The sequence below is a fragment of the Tachyglossus aculeatus genome, chromosome 23, assembly GCF_015852505.1.
Source record: "Tachyglossus aculeatus isolate mTacAcu1 chromosome 23, mTacAcu1.pri, whole genome shotgun sequence".
Taxonomy (NCBI): Eukaryota; Metazoa; Chordata; class Mammalia; order Monotremata; family Tachyglossidae; genus Tachyglossus; species Tachyglossus aculeatus.
The window spans coordinates 17,283,848-17,305,621 of NC_052088.1; the positions used below are offsets into that span (position 1 = coordinate 17,283,848).

Genomic DNA, 21,774 nt, shown 5'->3' on the forward strand with positions numbered 1-21,774 from the left:
CAACTGCCCAGTGGATCCAGGCAGCCCCAGGCATGATGCCTGAACCACCCACGGAGGTGGCAAAGGAAAAACAGAATGATGGCAAACTGGGTCAGTGATGCACTGGTCCCTGGGGCTCCTATGGCTCCTTGTTTACCATCAGATTTGCGGCACCAGGAGATCTCTGGAGGCCTGTGTTGCCAACGCAGGCAATTCTCCCTGCCACTCTTTTACAGGATCTATGTGAGTTATGCCTGAAGTCTCTTATTGTAAGTTTGAAACCATTTTAATATTCTGTCAAAAATATAATTTGGGGGCTTATTCAAATAATGCTGTTGAACGATATCAAATGAAAGATACTGATACAACAAATCTCTATTTCTTTTCATGTTAACAAGTACAAACAGTTAACATAAATATTGATATTGATAAGATGCTCTCTTCCTCCCTTCAAGGCCCTACTGAGAGCCCACCTCCTCCAGGAGGCCTTCCCAGACTGAGTCCCTTCCTTCCTCTCCCCCCACCCCCCTCTCCATCCCCCCATCTTACCTCCTTCCCTTCCCCACAGTACCTGTATATATGTATATATGTTTGTACATATTTATTACTCTATTTATTTATTTATTTATTTTATTTGTACATATCTATTCTATTTATTTTATTTTGTTAGTATGTTTGGTTTTGTTCTCTGTCTCCCCCTTTTAGACTGTGAGCCCACTGTTCGGTAGGGACTGTCTCTATATGTTGCCAATTTGCACTTCCCAAGCGCTTAGTACAGTGCTCTGCACATAGTAAGCGCTCAATAAATACGATTGATGATGATGATATTTTCTAGCATACACGATATATTAATTTAAGGATGACACTCAGATATATAGTCCTATTAAATATGGGGCATTCGCCTATAGTTTTAATTCTAGGTTACAGTCATATTATTGAATCAATCAATCAATCCTATTTATTGAGTGCTTACTGTGTGCAGAGCAGCATTATTTTCGATAATGGTTTTAATGTTATTTTGTACAAAATACTGCTGTGTCAGGTTCCTTGTCAATCAGATATCAAAATATTTCCCTTATATTTGAAGTTAAAACTGTCATCTGTGTACTTGTGGCATCACTCCTTTTCCTGAGTTTGCTGTACAGACAAACTAAAATTTGAATTTCCTAGGTTGTAGGGTGTGAAACTAATGAAATTTACTACCTCAATAAAAGCTTTGCATGAGTACATTCTGTAATGCCAGATATGTCTGCATGCAATTCTCATTCTATTCCCAAATTGATTTTCAAAAAAATTAACATTTATTGAGTGTCCTATAATGAATAACACAAATTCATTTTTATGCATTTTAAACAGATTTTCTATTAAGATTTCTATTTAAATATATTTTCCCACATATGGCTCAAGCTGGCTTTCACACAGTAATAACGATCAATAACAATAATAATAATAATAATGATACTGTCTATCCACTCTGTTATACTGTACTCTCCCAAGTACTTAGTACAGTTGCTGTACTGTGTGCATACAGTAAGCACTCTATAAACATGATTGATTGATGATAATTACGGTACTTTTGCTAAGAGTTATTATGCACCAAGCCCTGTGCTAAATGCTGGGGTGGATTCAAGAGAGTGAGATTGGACACAGTCCCTGCCCCACACAGGGATCACAGTCCAAAGTGGGAGATAGAGAAAAGATATTGAATCCCTGTTTTACAGATGAGAAAACAGTCACAAAGAAGTTAAAGGACCCACCCAAGGTCACACGGCAGGCAGGGTTCAGGATCACCTGACTCCCAATGCTGTGCTCTACCCACTAAGGCAAACTGCTTCTTACTCCGCCACGTTGCTTCTCATCTTTGTTGGTCTTTTTGCATTGATTTACCATAGAAATGTATAACTCGACCCTGTTGAAACTGCCCTTCTCCAAAGACAGGATTCACTGTCTCTTTCTAGGAGAGATATTTTCCCCTAGGGGTCTAGATCTTATTTCTCCCTATAATAATTAATGGCATTTGTTAATCAATCAATCAATCAATCAATCGTATTTATTGAACGCTTACTGGGTGCAGAGCACTGTACTAAGCGCTTGGGAAGTACAAGTTGGCAACACATAGAGACGGTCCCTACCCAACAGGGGGCTCACAGTCTAGAAGGGGGAGACAAAGATGAAAACAAAACATATTAACAAAATAAAATAAATAGAATAGATATGTACAAGTAAAATAAATAGAGTAAAAGTGCTTACCATGTGCCAAGCACTGTCCTAAGCACTGGGGGCGGGGGTACAGGGTAATAAGGCTGTCCCACGGGGGGCTCACAGTCTTAATCCCCATTTTACAGATGAGGGAGCTGAGGCGCAGAGAAGTTAAGTGACTTGCCCAAAGTCACGCAGTTGACAAGTGGCAGAGCCAGGATTAGAACACACGACCTCTGACTCCCAAGGCTTGTGCTCTTTCACAGAGCCACGCTGCTTCTCTATCTTACAGTGATACAGTAAGAATGAAATTAGATTAACAGTGTCAGCACTTTGGAAGAATAAAAGTGAGAACTGTGAGGGCAGGGATCATGTCTAACAACTTGACTGTACTCTCCCAAGTGCTAAGTACAGTGCTCTGCACATAGTAAGTGTGCAATACATATTCTAATGTAACATATTATCTAGATGAGAAAGGAATAATCTAAGGGGCCAGCTAATAAAAAATATTTATTTCCTGAGTTTGATGTGCAGAGAAACTAAAATTTGAATTTCTTAGATTGTAGAGTGTGAAACTAATAAAATTTGCTACCTCAATAAAAGCTTTGCATGAGTACATTGTATTGTATACAGAACACAGAATTAATAATAATAATAATAATAATGATGGCATTTATTAAGTGCTTACTATGTGCAAAGCACTGTTCTAAGCACAGGGGAGGTTACAAGGTGATCAGGTTGTCCCACGGGGGGAATCACAGTCTTCATCTCCATTTTACAGATGAGGTAACTGAGGCCCAGAAAAGTGAAGCGACTTGTCCAAAGTCACACAGCTGATAAATGGCGCAGCCGGGATTTGAACCCCTGACCTCTGACTCCAAAGTCCAGGCTCTTTCCACTGAGCCATGCTGATCCATTCCCTCAAGGAGTTTTACAATTTAGCCAACCTAGACTCCTTCACTGTCTTGGCAGAGGGTTTATGGAATGAGCCACTAGAAACTGGAGGGAAAGGAACGCAGGGGGCATTTTATTTCCTAGATCCTCTCATTTCTGGGTGTCAGCATTCTGGTGTAAGATGTAGCCAAGAGTAAAGCCCTTTTCAATGACGTCTCTGTCAAGTGACCACATGTGACGGACAGGAGCTTCTCCTGTCATTCAGGGAAAGTGTGTGCTCCACTGCAAACTATACAAGAGAGTTACTCTTGCTGAAGAATCACAATTTGTATTAGCTCCTAAATGGAAAAAAGCGAGGAGAGTACAGGAAAGTGATAAATAGAATCGTAACACCTACAGTGAACTCTGAAATGTAGAAAAGGGGAGCAAAACCCAACAGTTCTGACCCAGCTGTCTATCTGCTGCTACGCGGTTAGGATGCACTGGCAAAGTATGGCCTTGGATACCAGGAAAAGTTAACCAAACAGCGTATACTCTGTCTCTAGAGAAAAAATAAAACCTGTAGACACACTACAAGTAGACTGTATAAACTAGCATGGTGATATTGTCTGTTATTTACCTCGGAAAAAGGAATTCTGTGTACTAATTGTGAATTTCAGTCTGCTGTACTTGAGAAAATCACTTTGTCTTTAGGTCTCTAATTTCACACATAGAACAGTATTGATCTACTTTTGCAACTATGTTCTTGTGATTAAGTACACCAAGTGCCTTGAATTATTATTTTATACTACTCATGACATGACTCAGTACGGAAAAATGTAACAAATTGTTTCAATTCTTGTAATGAATGAACTTATGGAAAATTTTTATATATTTCAATATTGATGTAGAAACCCCTGCCGTAATAAATACATTGTAAAAATCATGACGTTAAGAATGCTTTTACTTTTCCAAATCATATTCCATACGACACCAAGATTTTTGGCCTCGGAACTAGTGATGTGAACTTTTCTATGCCACAAGAGTGACCTGGAATCCCTAAGAGTACACAACCTGCCTTCTTCAGAAAGCACTGCCAATTCCTATATATTCACAGTAATGGGAAGCAGGGATAGCATGCACAAACCAACCCCACAGATAATCCCCAAATCTCATCTGAGCAATTGTTTCAATCTTCACCCCTTCCGAATCTTTACCAGAGCTACTAACAGGTAATGATACCGACTGATTTGCGTTTCGCTTCCTTTCTCTTTCCCTGCAAGTGAGCAGAAGACATAGGAGGAGGAATTGGGGGAAATAGGAGCAAGGAGAATCCAACTAGAGAGCCACCCCTGCATTTTTCTGCTTTCCCCTCTGGTTTAAAACAGCCTTATCCTCCTATGAATCGTCAAACAACGCTACTCAGGAGTATCTATGCCTTAAGATTCCTATAGTCATAATTTTTCTCTGTGTACCTGAAAGAACCCTGGTGGTACAGGACCTACTGGCATGCCATCTCCTGGGGGAATGTTTCCTAGCACTGGACTGGGAGCTGCTGCAGCACTCTGAAAAGAACAAAGGAAAAACAACCTAAATCATTACATTGAAGGTACAAAACCAAAGACTAATGAACTAGAAATAAGTTTGGTAGGAAAATGTCTGGCCAGTAGCTCATAATTACATTTTTCCCACCACAGAGTTAATTGTGAGATAACTGCATTTTGAATGAACGATACTGCAATAGCGCTATGACGTCATTTCATTATGTGTGTGTCTGTATACCTATGCATATATGCATCGAAGAGTGTCACATACCCACATAGTTACAGCTATCATCAAATTTACCAGACACTCGATTTAAATATTTTCTTAAAGCCCTTTTTTAAACAATGCCATCTGAAGTGTTGTTTAGTTAGGAGTGTTCCTGATTTCCACCCATGGGGAATAGAACTCTCTAGCAAATCAGAATTCTAATTCTCATTACTAGCGGTGCAAAAAATATAAAAGGAAAATTATGAACCCCGGTCTTAGAAGTTTTCCCTGGAAGGGACTATAATTCACACTTGGAAGCTATTGAGGAGAACGTGGCCTCTCTGGACCCTCCTTCCCCCACTCCCCGCACTCGCCACATGCTGTAACTGTACCAGTTTCTAGCAGAGACCCACACAGGATTCCTTTCTGTGCCCTGTGTCACAGTATTTCCCTCAGCTACATTGGAGGTAGACTGAGGGCAGTAGTTCCCATGGCGGAACTTCCTCCCGCCCAATTCCTTATGGCGCATAGGCTTGGTGGGAAAGGCAGGGGAGGGGAGAGGAAGGAGGAATAGGATTTTTACGCCCAGCACAGGGGCATGGACATTCAATCACTCTATTGTAAGTGGAGAGAAACCTCATAAGACTTACCAACTGTCGGGAGAGGACTAACCAATTGGAACTCTAATTGAAATAGGCCTTCTTCACAAGTGAGCCTGGGACTGTTTTAAGAAAAGTCCAACTACTACTTTGCTTTATTTAAAGATCCCAATACACAAAGTTGGAAGAGATGCTTCATTCACCTCCTAAACTTTCACATTATTCAGTGAAGTGCAGAAACCCTTCTAGACTGTGAGCCCGTTGTTAGGTAGGGGCCGTCTCTATATGTTGCCAACTTGTACTTCCCAAGCGCTTAGTACAGTGCTCTGCACACAATAAGTGCTCAATAAACATGACTGACTGAATGAATGAATGAAACCCAAGAGAAATTACATTTACAGCTCCACGGATCTGATAATTCCTACCATATGGAACTCACCCGGCATTAAGGAAGCTAGCTATAAGGTGTCACTACTGCTCTACTTAATTACAGATAGGTTCATTTATCTAACCACAAAAATGATTAAAAACTAAAAGAAGAAATTTGTATTTACTACTTCCAAATGTTTGGAACACATAAACATTTATAGAAGTGTACCCTCTAACAATGAGAACAATAGGTAACTGAAGTTAATTGGTATGGCAAAAAGTCACGTGAACTCCTATGAGACTGGATGGCACCAAAAAACAAAATTTCCTTAATTACAACTTATACTGTGGTTTCAAAAATACAATTCTCTTTAAGAATTCTTTAGAACTTGACTAATTAATAATACTTCTTAATGACTGAAGATGACAATTTTTTGCTCATTCACAATACATTTTTTTCCACTGCGGGGCCTAAGTGACTGTACAACGCAGACAAGGAAAAGGGGTTGTGTCACCACACATTTTTAAGCTGGGTTTTCAGAGTTTCAAGCTGACTGTAATGGTGAAATTTGTTACATGATGAACTCTTCTTGTCTGGTTCAAAATCATTACCCTGGATCTTCTAAGTTTCCTGCTTATTTTCTACTATATTTCAAATTTGTAACTGACCACAGGTGATGCACTCACACACTACCTATGTCTGTAAAATCATTTGAGGGCAGCTTTGTACCTGCATTTTGAAAACTTCCAAGAAATAGAAATGTGCTACTAACATTTGATCAGGATGCAGTGAATACAAGGCATCTCATTGTGGGTATGCATCCCCCTACTGCTTCCTTTCCACGGTTCTGAATACTGCATGTGTCTTGGACACTTTCTGACTTTCTAGTCAATCACTTCACCTTACATTGATTCTTCATCTCAGGGAGGGGTGATCTGAACTCTACCTTCTTTGGGTGGCAGGATACTTGAGAAGCAGCAGTGGCTCAGTGGCAAGAGCCCGGGCTTTGGAGTCAGAGGTCATGGGTTCAAATCCTGGCTCCACCAACTGTCAGCTGTGTGACTTTGGGCAAGTCACTTAACTTCTCTGGGGCTCAGTTACTTCATCTGTAAAATGGGGATTAAGACTGTGAGCCCCCTGTGGGACAACTTGATCACTTTGTAACCTCCCCAGTGCTTAGAACAGTGCTTTGCACATAGTAAGCACTTAATAAATGCCATTATTATTATTATTATTATACTTGGTGAGGGGATCAGGAAACACCATGGCTTACTACCTTTTGGGATATATGTCAAGTTCCTTATTTGGGATTTTCCTCAGAGACAAACGTCCCTTCCCCTGCCACTCCTCCCACCCCCACATATACATACACAGGCTCCATAGAGATCCAGGCCTTCTGCTAAGTTTTCTCTGTCTGGGAACTACTATTTACTGGTTGCTCTTCCCTGAGTGAATGTCTCTGCCCTCACCTGAGGGAGAAGCACTCAATTCAAATGATTCACTGATTAGGTACAAAACTGTTGTGTCTTGGAAGGCAGTAAATCCACAACTAGGTGAGGTACATTTAACAGTCCTGGGCACTGTACAATTAATGGAACCCAAACGGAGGTAAAACCATGGGCCCGTGGGATATGCGAGGTATCCTGGAATATCTCAGGTGGCCTGCACACCCCCTCAGCAACCTTCTCTAGTCAGACTTTCTGCTTCTTCTTTCCCTTTGCAACTCTCAATTCCATGTTAGGAATGTGTATGGCCTTCAGCTTTCCTACTGCCACTTTTGTAACTGGCAGGGAGCTCAGGAAAAGGTTGAAAACTGAGGACCACTGGAAGAGTTTGGCTGGGATTGGAGAGGAAGTTTTCACCAGGCACAAACAAAACTGCCTTCATCAAATGACCTTACAGGCCCAGGTGCTGTGAGATTGCATCACTTGTGGTCAGTTCCAAATCTGAAATATACTTGAAAACCAGCAGGAAACTTAAACAGAAAAAAATGGTTGTTGTGCAACGAACATTTTAACATTCCAGTCAGCACGCATGGTGACACAACCCCTTTTCCTTGTCTGGGTGGGTCAACCCCTAGGCCCAACAATGGAAAAGAACAAGCTGTTCACCTGCCTGAGTAAAAGATCTGACCGAAGACCGCCTTAAACTGTGTCCTGTGTCTGACTGCACAAATGAGCACGTTTCTGCGCTCTGCACACAGTAAGCGTTCAATAAATACGACAATGAATGAATGAATGCAACTGTTGGGAATGGTGAGTTCTAGATGTTTTCACTAACGTGTTTGCACAAGTGCAGGAAAACAGACTGAAACTCATCATTTGGGTTCTAAATTCTGATCTGGAGCAATACTGCTACTTGCGTTGACTTGGCTTTGTGAAAGGTGTCTTTTGCTTCTGAATTTACAATGGGTGCAACTCTCCCTTTGCAACCCAGATGAGGTACCACCAACCCCTGAAATTGGCCTTCTCAAATTCCCTAAGGGAACCAGTCTTATGCCCCACTCAGGAACAGTATTTCTGAAGGGCCTCTGAGGGTGCCGAGGGGCTCATCACAAGACTGCTTACTGAGCTACTCCCAAGTCATTTTCCAATATCAACGACTAGCTTTAAAGGCAGGTACAATCTAGTGTGTACGCTGATATTTTCCCCACTCCACAGGAACAAAATACGGGGAAAGCAAGAATGCAAAAGGACAGAAAGAAATAATCCTTCAAAAGAAAAACAACTCTTACCTCAACCATTTAAAAATGTGTACCTTTAAGGCTAGGGTTTTTAAGTGTACAAAGCAATTTATCCCAACATATCAATTCTCTTATTCTGGATTGCTTTTAAGGCAAAGAATTGGAGCAAGAGAACACACATGGTTTATAAAAGCATATATGTCTTACTTATCGGTCGAGACTATATAGCCTTCAGCAGGAATCCCCTAGAAGCAGCAAGATGTAGGTTGGCAGTTTTTAAGTGACAAAGAAGGATTTTCTAGGGAGTGTGGGGATAGTGGGGAAAGGACAGTTTGTAGGGATATGTTTCAGGATAGGGGTTGAAACTGAAAGGATCTTGGGGACCTGGGGCAGGTATGATTCGAGTTGGGGAGACTTTTCCCAGTGCCTCTTGTTTCATTTCTTGCCTTTCCCTTTGCTCAGGTTCTTTTCAGCCTCTGTTCTGAAATACACTGTTCATGTCTTTCTCTACTAGCTCTCCCTCTTAGCCCTTGGGACTACTGCAACTGGCTAATAGAGCTGGGTATGCCCTCCGACTACAGGCAGGTGTATAGCGAAGTCTGAAGCTATGAAATGTGTTCTTTGTGGTCTTTAAAATGTGTTCAGATAGCACCCAAATGGATTGGGTAACTTAGAAAATCAAATAGTTGAGTTGGAAATCTCCATTTCCCAGGTGGGAACAAACCAGTTCAAACTGTGCCTTTCCCTGAAATGTCTTAGAGCAAGTAGTTTAGTTCTAGTATAAACAATATCTACAATTACCTGAACTGGTGGGTTCCCCTCTGAAACAAACTTCTCCGGTATGGACACAAATTTATGTTTAGTAAATGTGAATGACAAAAAAATGGGCAAATTTCATCACATTCATCACCTAGCACTCTTTAAACAGGGCTAAGTTCACAAACATACATTTTAAAGAGAAAAAAGAGATTTCCATAACAAAAAGCCAGGCAATTTTATCATTCTACACGGGAACCTTTAAAAATGGAAATTGAATTCCCTTAAATAGACATGAAAACCCAGGATCAATGGCACCTCAACTACAATGCCATCATACAACCTGAAAAGAAAAAGATACCTATTCAGAATCCATTTTACTTTACTATTCACTTCAAAATAGGCCTTTGATTTGAAGAATATAGGTCTGACTACAGTTTGAGAATACACTTTAAAGTAAAGTGATCCAGAGGCCGATACTACAGGCTTCTGCTTTTTCTCTCAAATTTTACTTGACTTTTGGTAATTCTCTTACTCATTTGGAAGAATCAAATTCAAACCAGCCATTTTTCCTATTTTGGAGTAGCTGTAGTAAAAGGAGAGAGAGAGAGGAGGTGGGAGCAAATGGTTAAAATGACCATTTGAATTATTTGTAAACAGGGCTATTTCCAAGGTGACATGAGGCCAGAAATATAAGAATGGGGAATGCCAGAGTATTTCTGGGACACAAAGATCTAGTGACATTGTCCAGAAGTAGTAGTATTATTAGTTATAAGTATTACTATTTCATTAGTCTGTAAATTCCTTGGGTGCAGGGATTGTGTCTACCAACAGTATTGAACTCTCCCAAGTTATTAGTTACAGTAGTGCTTTGCACAAAGTAAGCTCTCAACAAATAACGCTGATCTATTATTTGAATGCCTACTTGTTATGATGCACAGTGTGCTAAGTGCTTGGAAACTACAAAACACATATGTGGTAGGTTCCCAGCCCATAGAGGTGACACAGACATAAAAATACTTCAAAAAGAATAATCAAAATGAATACTGAATATGCAACTGAAAAACCCTCTATGCAGAAGTGCTGAAGATGATTATAAATAACCTCATAAGTTGGCTGATGGGTTTATAGGATTTAGGATGCTTGGAATTAATTGGAAAAAAGTTTGTTGGATGAGGCAAGATTTCAGGAAGGCTTTGAATGTGGAAAGGACCATGGTCAGTTAATCAGTCAATCAATCCATCAGTGGTATTTATTGAGCACTTTCTCTGTACTAAACTCTTAGGAGAATACGATAGAGTAAGTAGACAAAGTCCCTGCTCTCAAGGAGCTTAAAGCCTAGTGGGGAAGAGAGACATTGAAATAAATTACAGGTAAGGGAAGCAATCAAATATAAGGATATGTACATAAGTGCTGCTGGGGCAGCTGAGTCCTTGTGGGCAGGTAACGTATCTACAAATTCCATTGTATCGTACTTTCCCAAACGTTTTGTGCAGTACTCGGCATGCAGTAAGTCCACAATAAATACCATTGATTGCTTAGGGGTTACGGACACAAGTGTTTGGGGGAGGTAGTATGGAGGGGAAAACAGGGTGGTGGAGATAAGTTTTTAGTCAGGGAAGACATCCTGGAGGAGATATGATTTTAGTACGGCTTTGACGATGGAGAGAGTGCTGGTCTTTCAGATATGAAGGGGGAGAGAATACCGGGCAGGAGAGAGGGCGTGAGCAAAGGGTCTACAGTGACAGAGAAGAGAATAAGGCACAGTGAGTATATTGATATTAATAATAATAATAGTGGTATTTGTTAAGCGCTTACTATGTGCTAGGCACTGTACTATGTACTGGGGTGGATATAGGCAAATTGGGTTGGGCACAGTTCCTGTCCCACGTGGGGCTCACAGTCTCAATCCCCATTTTATAGATGAGGAAGCTGAGGCACAGAGAAGTAAAATGCCTTGTGCAAGGAAACACAGCCGACGAGTGGCAGAGTCAGGATTGGAACCCATGACCTTTTGATTCGCAGGCCCATGCTCTATCCACTACACCATGCTGCAGAGGAGTGAAGTCTGTGGGATGGGTAGTAGTAGGGAAAAAAGAAAGTACAAATGGGAACTCATCCTAGGCTCCACTTCCAGCAATCCACTCACTGATGGCTAGTAGTTTTTGCTTGATGTGGAGATGGTTGGGGAACCACTGGAGGTACTTAAGGAGTGGGTAGATGGGTGCAGAATGATTTTTTTCAGAAAGTTGATCCGGTCTGTTGGATATGGGAAGAGGGGAAGTTCCAAGTGAAGAGACAGAAGTGGGAGCGAGAGGAAGTGGATTGAGTAGAATTCTTTTTTTAACTACATGTCTCGTAAATACTTGATGTAAACTCCTTGTGGACAGGGATCATGTCTACCAACTCTATCATAGTGTACCTTCTTCCCATGTGCTTAGTACAGTGCTCTGCACACAGTACGTCCTCAATAAACATCCCTGACTGGTTGTCTAATTCATTCATTCATTTCATTCAATCGTATTTATTGAGCACTTACTGTGTGCACAGCACTGTACTAAGCACTTGGGAAGTACAAGTTGGCAACATACAGAGACGGTCCCTACCCAACGGCGGGCTCACAGTCTAGAAGGGGGAGACAGAGAACAAAACAAAACATATTAACAAAATAAAATAAATAGAATAAATATGTACAAATAAAATAAATAAATAGAGTAATAACTGACTGGCTGAGGGGATTGAAATACATCACAATGCAGAAGCAGAACCATCCAGGTCATGGCAAGGAAGTGTGGGATCCCACTTTACTGAGCAGTTGTGGCACAAAACTGAGCTGCAGTGAGTGGATTGCTGGAAGTGGAGCCTAGGATGATTTCCCAGCTTGTTCCCAAAGACTTTTCCGGTCTTGTCAAACTTCAGTGGACTATGCTGAGTACTAATACCTTAGAGCTGATACCATCTTACTTTGTGTATGTACACCAAAAAAAAAAACTGAACCAGCTTCCCAGGTGCTATTAATTCTACAGAATGAGGTACACAGCTAAATAATCTTAGTACAGTGCTCTACACACAGGAAGTGCTTGACAGAGACCATGGATTGATTGATACAGGTCTTCCGCCAATAACACAATAGTTATATTCCTGTAAATCCCCATGCTCTCAAAAAAACCTCTGTTGTACCAACCAAGGGGTTAAGATGAAGATGGTTCAAAAACAACTGCAGTAGAACATGGCTCCTATCATACCGGATGAGATTCAAGAAGACTGTGGGAAACCAAAAAGCTGGTTTCCAGTAATCTGTATTTTCTTTACCCTTTCTCTAACCCTTTTTGACACTTCTCTGCAGTTCATTAATCCAGAACAGTATACAGTTATTTCCAGCAAACAATGGTGATACTGCAATTGGTTCCCACTGCAGTGCTAATGAGCTGATAACAATTTTGCCAATACTAATTATATGTAATAATATTGACCACACAGTGATACTGCCAATCCTTTGATCCTGCTTGAAATAAGTACACCTACATAAGCCACACCCTTCTTCTAAACCATTCATATCAGCTTTATGGCACTGTGTTCCCTTAATTCTTCCACTGCATTCTACTCGAAGTCAAACTTAAAAGTCTTAAAGTCAAATTTAAGACTCAGCTCGTTGTGGGCAGTGAGTGTGCATTTTTATTGTTGTATTGTACTCTTCCAAGTGCTTAGTACAGTGCTCTGCACACAGTAAGCGCTCAGTGAATACGATTGAATGAACATTTCCAAAGGCATGCCATACTCAGTTTCATTCTGATCAACAGAAATGATTCCCCACAACAGTACAACAATCTCTTGTTGTACTCTTCCAAGTGCTCTGTACAGTGCTCTGCACTTGGTAAGCACTCAATAAATACGACAATTACTCAAGCAAGTGCAGGGAGACATTTCCTTCCTCAAAAAGACTTGTTCCTTTTATCCTAAATGAATGATTACTGCAGTTGCAGGAAGTGCCAAATGCTTAATCTATCATTATCCGGACACTCCCTAGCCCGTTGTTGGGTAGGGACTGTCTCTGTATGTTGCCAACTTGTACTTCCCTAGCGCTTAGGACAGTGTTCTGCACACAGTAAGCGCTCAATAAATATGACTGAATGAATACTACCAGTCAATCAACAATATTTGAGTGCTTACTGTCTGCAGAGCACTGCGCTAAGCTCTTGAAAGAATACAACAGAGTAAGTAGGCATGATTGGTGCCCTCAAGGAGTTTACAATCCAGTGGGGGAGACAGACGTTCAAATAAATTACAGGTTGGATGAAACAATAGGGTATAAGGATATATAACCAATGCATCCAATTCAAAAAGGTGGCATGATCAATCAATGGTATTTATTGATCGCTTAGTATGCTCAAAGCACTTTACTAAGCACTTGGGGAATGCAATACAACAATGTCTAACATTAGGAAAATGAAAATCCATGGAAGCCCGTTGTTGGGTACGGATTGTCCCTGTTGCTGAATTGTACTTTCCAAGCGTTTAATACAGTGCTCTGCACACAGTATAGGCTCAATAAATATGACTGACTGAATGAATGAATGGAAGAAACTCTGTGAAACCACAGTTTTTCAGAACAAGGACCCCCGACTACCCATATCAGAAGGAGCAACTGAATGGGCGGTTCCAGTTACCGCCCATATCAGTCATGCAACAAGGCTGAGGGTTTGGCAGAGATAGTAGCAGTCACCATCAATGGTATTTATTGAGCACTTACTGTGGGCAGAGCACTGAACTAAACGCTTGGGAGAGTGCAGTGCAACAGAGTTGGCATACTTCGATAAAAAATAACTCAGATGAAAATCTACAGGCAGCAAAAGGAGAAATGCATAATCGATACCTTGCAATGCCTCATGAGCACTTAAAAGGAGACCTTCAAAAACATGCGACATCACATGATACGCAGATCGAGCTAAAAAAAAATATGTGACTAGTAGGCTCATGCTGAGGATGAAGCAATCCAGAACAATTCCGACCATTACCAAAGCACGGTCTTTTACTCATCGCTAAATAAGCAGGGTGGCCTCATATACCACAACACGGTGGATGACTCCATCCCATCACAGACAAAGAGGACATTCTTCAGAAACAGAAATGATAACAATTTTCTAAATATACCTTCAGCCATCAAGGATGGTGCTTTACGAGAATCAGTTAATATGGGAATGTGACCGGAGCCTGAGCTCCAATTTTTGAGGACGTCTTCCTCAGTGAAAGCCACGAAAAACTGCAAAAATATTTGGATCTTATGGCATCCTTATGGCATTCCTATGGAAATCTGCATGCGAGAGGACTTGATGCTTAGCTATATGTTTAAACTATTCCTGAAACATATAAAATTTGGAGTAATTGCCACTCCTATAAAATAGCATTTCAAAAATGGTATTTGTTAAGCACCTATGACATGCTAGGCACTGTACTAAGTGCTGGGCCAGATATAAGATAGTTAGGTGGGACACAGTTCATGTTCCACATGGGACACACAGTTTTCATCCCCATTTTATGGAGGAAGTAAATGAGGAACAGAAAAGTGAATTGACTTGTCCAAGGTCACAGAGCAGACAATTGACGGAGCCGGGATTAGAGAAATGGTTTGTCAGTCATCCAAGGACAGAATTTCCCTATTGTAGCATCATCTTCACATTGGAAAGGAACATAGTGTGCACACACACACATGCACACATGCACACAAACACACACCCTTCATGCTTGGGATATCACACTTAAGCAAAAACTACAGCTAAGCATTTTATCTGATATTTCAAACAGACAGCTGCATGGCTGCTTATAGCGGTACCAACAAGAACCACCAATTGACTGCCTCTTCACTATTCTGTTAAATAAAAGTCAGTTCAGATGAAAGGCCAAGTTTGGGATCGATCAATCAATCATATTTATTGAGAGTTTACTGTGTGCAGAGCACTATACTAAGCACTTGGGAGAGTTAACTATAACAGAAATGGCAGATGCTTTTACTGACCACAACGAGTTTACAGTCTAGGATCAGTAACATGGAACAAAATGGAGGTTCTGTGAACAATCTTAGAACACTGCTAAGTCTTTTTTATTCCTAACAGGTTACAACTTCATTTTAGCTCTCCCATATATACAATATATATTAAAGAATAAAAGCAAGGACATAAAAACTTGGAAATGTCTCCCTCACAATTTGCTTTATTAATTACTTCTACCAAAATAGGTTTGATTTAGGCTATTTTCACTATTTATTTTCCAAGTTGACATAGTATTAAAGTTCCTGTAAAAGTCATAAACTAGGTGGCTTACCAAAGTGTGAACTGAAAATAACATTTGTTTACATTGGCCAACAGTAGAAACAGAAGCTAAGCTCCTGCATAGGTTTTCTAAATCTCTTTTGTCAACATAGAGTATGGACCTGTTTATTTCTACCAGTGGGTTTTAAATGATCTTAGTGCCACAAAATAGCATTGCCTTTCAACCCAATACAAAGCAACGCAAGATCCTTTCAACACTGTTTATACTGGCAAAAAAGGAAAATCATCATATTTAGGAGAAACTGTGAAATTGTGGAGGCATCTGCACTGCTGGGCAACATTTTATGATTTATGCTTTTTCTTTTATAAACTAAAGCCTGCCCTTACTGCTGCAAAAAAGTAGCAGATTTAACTGGTGGAAAACCACTAGAAAAAAGCTTGTATTTTTGAGATTTGGGGATATAATATAAAAATAGTTTGTGACTCCTCCTCCTCCCCATCCCCCCGGCCCTACCTCCTTCCCCTCTCCACAGCACCTGTATATATGTTCGTACAGATTATTACTCTATTTATTCTGATGACTTGACACCTGTCCACAGATGTCACTTGCTTTGTTTTGTTGTCTATCTCCCCCTTCTAGACTATGAGCCCGTTGTTGGGTAGGGACCATCTCTATATGTTGCCAACTTGTACTTCCCAAGCGCTTAGTACAGTGCTCTGCACACAGTAAGCGCTCAATAAATATGATTGAATGAATGAGTGAATGAATGAAGAGAAATGCTTGAAATCGGAGCATTTTAAAACCAGACCTGCAGACTGAGCAAGCCCCATGAAGAAGCAAACTCTAGTCCTCTAATTGCCAACTTGGCCCTTCTGGATGTCAACTGGAAGGTATAACATTATTCTTCTGGTGAGCGATAGCCATGCAGCATCCTGAGAACGAGAGGGAAGAGTGTCTTTGACTTCGGGTCAGCTGCCTCGGAGGTAACAGCCCAACCACAACCATAACTGCAAGACTGGAAATGTGGAGGTTGGGAAAAGCCTTTTTTTATGTACCTTGGGCCTGTGTATAGATACGCTGCTCTTGGGAGTTTTTATGAGAGTATGCGGAAGATTCTCCAGCCCTAGGCCACAATCACTACACTCTCTAAGCCTATAGTGGCTTTTTTGGTGTTTTCCAGTACTGCATACATATAGACCAGTCTGGTCATTAGTAGTATCTCTCCTTGTCTTTCCTCTGCACAGATAGGCAATTCTAAAACCTCCCCCACAACACTCCAATCAATCAATCAATCAATCATATTTATTGAGCACTTACTGTGTGCAGAACACTGCACTAAGTGCCCGGAAGAGTACGATATAACAGACTTGGTAGACCCGTTCCTTGCCCACAGTGAGCTCACAGAGTCTAGAGGAAGAACTTTTCCAGTCTAAAGGCCAGTGTTTAACATCCCTAATAAGAAATGCTTAATTATACCTCGGCTAAAACAATCTTTCTATAATTTAGACCCATTTCCTCTTGCTCTGCCTCAGTGGAGGTGGAGGATTACTGATCATCATTGTTCATTAAATACACTTGAAGTTGGCTGTCGAGTCATCAATATGCCGAGGCAGAATCGGAATTCGGGACTTCTGCAACTTCAGCAGAGCTCACTGAGACATTATGATAATACATATAGTGTCTCATGGGCCTGGAAAAAATTAATTAAATGTTGTTTACAAGACCAATGTTAAGCATCTTAAAACGGAAGTTGTTGGAGCCATTTTACAGTGTCAAGTCAGTACATCAAGTTACTGGAAGACAAATTGACATTAGCTAATCCAGCTAATGTTTGCTTTAGAATTTGCTAGATAGATTTAAACTGTTTTAAAGGACACAAAAACGGAATCAATTACATAACCTTTATGTCAGCATTCTCTGTAGGTGAAGATCGACAGCCAATGGTGTTAAATGATCTCAAGTAGCATTCCGACCGAAGAGTAATTTAAAATAATCATATAATTCATTACCTGGCTCCAGCATTAAGATACAGTTACTGCTAGCTCACAACACAGTCAAGTTACCATGGTTTAAAGCACCATTCTACAATGCAGCCCTAAAACAATCACTGGTTTCATTGCAAAATCACTTAAAAGATTACTCAACTAAATGAATCTAGATGGCTCGCTTAATTCTGGCAAAAGAAGCATTGACTCAACATTTAACATTCAAACAATGTATAGAAGCCAAAATATATGTTTTGCACAAGGCAGAGCCTCTAATTTTTTGAATTTGAAATGTCAGTATCATCAATTTAATCCACTGCACAGCCATTTCTTAGAAAAATTTGGAGTACAACATTCACATTGACATTACTGGCAAAATCCATACATAAATAATAAGAAAAAAGAAGCCCTCTTGTGATATCTGCAGTTAGAGTATCAAACCTTTATCCTGACATTCACTGTGCTGCATCTTTCAGTAGGAGTCCAAAATGAAGTGAAGGCCCTTTGAAGGCTCGCCTCCTTACAAGTAAAGATTGGGTCTGTTTTTGTCAAGCTGAGGGGCGTGGGTCTATCTTGGAGCAGTTTTCTTTTAACCTGTAAGCTCCCTGTGATAAGGGAACATATTTTTCTTGCTTTTTTATGGTATTTATTAAAGCACTGTACTAAGCGCTGGGGTAGATACAAGCTAATCAGGTTGGACACAATCCATGTCCCACACGGGGCTCACAGTCTTAATCCCTATTTCACAGATGAGGTCAGAGGCACAGAGAAGTTAAGTGATTTGCCCAAGGTCACACAGCAGACAAGTGGCAGAGCCAGGATTAGAACCCAGGTACTTTTGATTTCCAGCCCTGGGCTCTATTAGGCCACATTGCTCCTCTATCTACTAGACTATACTGCTTCTCTATCCTGTGTTTCTGTTATATTTCCGGAGAATTTAGTACAGTGCATTGCACTCAGTGGGCACCCAATAAATGCCAGAACTACTACTAAGGTATCCCTGATCCTTCAGGTTTCGAAGGTGGTTGGGTCTCATTCTACCACTGGGCACCTAAGAGTCCCATTACGTTCAGGACTCCTAAAAGGACAAATCGTCTGGGATCAACCCTGAAACTGTCCCAAATTAACCAGTCGCTAAAAGACCAGAGACAGGAGCCAACCAACTATGCCCTTAGGAACTATGTAGGACCCCGATGTCATCAGTAAAGACGTACTGGCAACAGTAGGGATGAATTATGCCACATATAAAGCTAATTTGTAAAATGTAACAAAATCATAATCCCACATTGTACCAGGTTTAGCAGTTGGTAGCTGGAACTACTGAAATACTGACTAGATGAAAAGAGACAAACCTTTCAAAAACAAGATGCTTTAAGAAGCAGCGTGGCTTAGTGGAAAGTGCACAGGTTTGGGAGTCAGAGGTCATGTGTTCTAATCCCAGCTCTGCCATTTGTCAGCTGTGTGACTTTGGGCAGATCACTTAACTTCTCTGTGCTCAGTTCCCTCATCTGTAAAATAGGGATGAAGACTGTGAGCCCCACGTGGGACAAGCTGATTATCTTTTATCTCCTCCAGTGCTTGGCACATTTCTAGACTGTGAGCCTGTTGTTGGGAAGGGGCCGTCTCTATGTGTTGCCGATTTGTACTTCCCAAGCGCTTAGTAGAGTGCTCTGCACACAGTAAGCGCTCAATAAATATGAATGAATGAATGAATGAATGAACAGTAAGTGCTTAACAAATACCATTATTATTATTATACGCAGACTTGTTAAACAGACCCGCACGTAGCTCACGGTTAGGTCCCGTGGGGTCTGGGCAGGCCAGCTAGCCGGCAGAAGAGACACACAAGGAGAGAGATGCAGCCACACCACTGCCTGCAGTCCAGCTCCTAGTTTCAGGATGGAGTTGCCACAGCTGCTATTGCTAGAATTAGAGACTGCTCCCCAAACTTCCAGGATCCCAAGGGAAGACTCCGCATGCAGGTTCCCCCTGCAGCCAGAAACCCTGGACAAAAGTCACAGCATGAAGGATGGCACTTGGAGGAAGAACCAGCAGAGGCCAGGGCAGGGAAGCTCTTTCCTGTCTAACTGAGGGGATGGTGATCTGGGTGAATTGTGTTCATGAGGGTGCACATATGAGAAGAGTGAGTGAGGGAACTGTGTGTTGCATTCTATATCTATCTGTCCCTCCCTCTTCCCTGCCTTTTTTCTCTCCTCAATTTTGGGACACCGAATGCAAGAGTCTACTGTGGCGCTCACAACAGTCCACCATTATATCCCACTGCTCGAGACTACACTACACTATGCCTTTAAAAATCTTTAGCCTATCCTTCCTATTTGTACTCGCTCCTTTTCAATTTAGTATACAGCCGTTGCTCGGCTAATGTGTTAACAACCTGTCTCGTCACATGACCTGTCTTCTCAGTGACAAGTCATTGATGTGAGTGATTCTTCAGAACTCACCAAATTTTAAAACCTCACTGTTTGTACACCGGCCCTGCCATTTGATGATGAGCATGGTTTGAGAGGTACACTGGTCAAAATTCCAGAAGATAGATGGGCCTTTAATAATAATAATAATAATAATGTTGGCATTTGTTGAGCGCTTACTATGTGCCAAGCACTGTTCTAAACGCTGGGGTAGATACAAGGTCATCAAGTTGTCTCACGTGGGGCTCACAGTCTTCATCCCCATTTTATAGATGAGGGAACTGAGGCCCAGGGAAGTGAAGTGACTTGCCCAAAGTCACAAAGCTGACAAGTGGCGGAGCCGGGACTTGAACCTATGACCTCTGACGCCAAAGCCCGGGCTCTTTCCACTGAGCCACGCTGCTTTAAGTAATAGTTGCAAATCTCCCAGCCACACAGAAAGTTGGACACCATTTCAGTTTACCGATTTTTCAACTTGCTACAAACCTCAACACTTGCTGTCAGTGTTAATCTCCCAAAGGCCATGCTGGGCTTTTTGATTCTGTTTTCTACTTTGTCTCTTTGTTATCAAAGCAGAATGTATTGCCTGGGTAGCGGAATTTGATGACAATATGAAATTGTGTGTTGCTGATGAATGCATAACTGGGTAAGTGGCCCATTCACAGGACAGAGTTGGATTTGCCAGTCTAAAACGATAACCTGGCTGTTCCAACAGACGAATATAACTCCATCATGCCTTTTTACTGGGTGGTTTTTAAGAAGAATGTTCCTCAAATGACTCACACTGAGTTGCAGCTTTGCTTGATGCCTAGTGTCAAAACAGAGAGAGGCTTGTGGTGAACCACAAAAACTCCCAAATTATTGCTGTTAACTTTGAGGGGCGTGTCAATTTTGAAAACCAAATTCCTGCAAGTACAAATTCACATACACAATTTCAAAATCAAAACCAATTACATGAACTACTGGAGTAAGGTTACCTCAGGTAATTGAAAGCCTATTCAACTCAGTGTGAATAGATGTCCAATAGGCTTGTTTTCTAACCTTCTTGAGTTTGCCCAAATAAGTTTCAGCTTGGAAAGAAAAAAATCTGTGTGCTAAACCACTACCGGGACAGTTGGAGTTCCCATCTAGCTTCATTTCTTTCTGGTCTAAGAAACCACCTAGTCCTACCTTTCTCCTTCGCTAAAATAACTCAAACTTTTTTTCAAAAATGGGTTTAAAAAATACTACTTCCTTTCACTTTAGAGACGGATATGCACTGCTTCATGTCTCAGAAAGCTTAAATTTAACCTTTCTGTCAAGATAAACAATGAATGGCCACTACTTTCTGCCTCGGGGAGAAAGCCAGTCATTTGTCTTCTCATTTGCAGTGAACTTAATTTCTGCCAATCTGACAGCTTCAAACTACAGTATTATTCTACAAACTAGTAAGTGCCATATTCTATAAACAATTACCTTTCTCATGCTCGCAGAGCAAAACATAATTTTACCATTACCTAAGAAAGGTAGAATGTTTACTTTAGGGCAGCCATTCTTTAGCAAGAACCTGTTACACCCCTTGTCCTGAATCTAGTTCTTTCCATCCTTCCAACTACTCCTAGAGACAGCACTGTGAGTAATCAGCAGAAGCAGGACTTCAAAACCATCACTCCAACAGCATCACCCAACTCTACTACTCCCCTTCACCTATTTCTCATGCTAAAGTTCCCAGAGCTATGACAATGCTTGTAAAAGGAACATCTGGGATGAGAGGCAACTGGGCTGAGGTTAAGAAATGCTGGAAATGCCCTTTCACCCAATAAGGTAAAAACTCCAACTGCTCTGGTAGGTCCTGGGGTTCTGACTCATCATTTGGGTAAATAGAAGAAAAAAACCCAACGCA

The 21,774-nt window shown here is 41.1% G+C and overlaps 1 protein-coding gene across 8 annotated transcripts in view; it reads right to left on the minus strand.

Moving 5' to 3' along the window:
- SSBP2 (single stranded DNA binding protein 2) overlaps window positions 1-21,774 on the minus strand; it is a 344,236-nt gene that overhangs the window by 100,312 nt on the left and 222,150 nt on the right. For 5 of the 8 annotated variants that reach the window (XM_038765540.1, XM_038765543.1, XM_038765542.1 and 2 more), the window contains one exon: window positions 4,527-4,616. The exons of the other annotated variants lie outside the window; for them this stretch is intronic. In XM_038765540.1, the coding sequence (XP_038621468.1) occupies window positions 4,527-4,616 (90 nt within the window). The remainder of the gene's footprint in view (window positions 1-4,526; window positions 4,617-21,774) is intronic. 8 annotated transcript variants of the gene reach the window in all.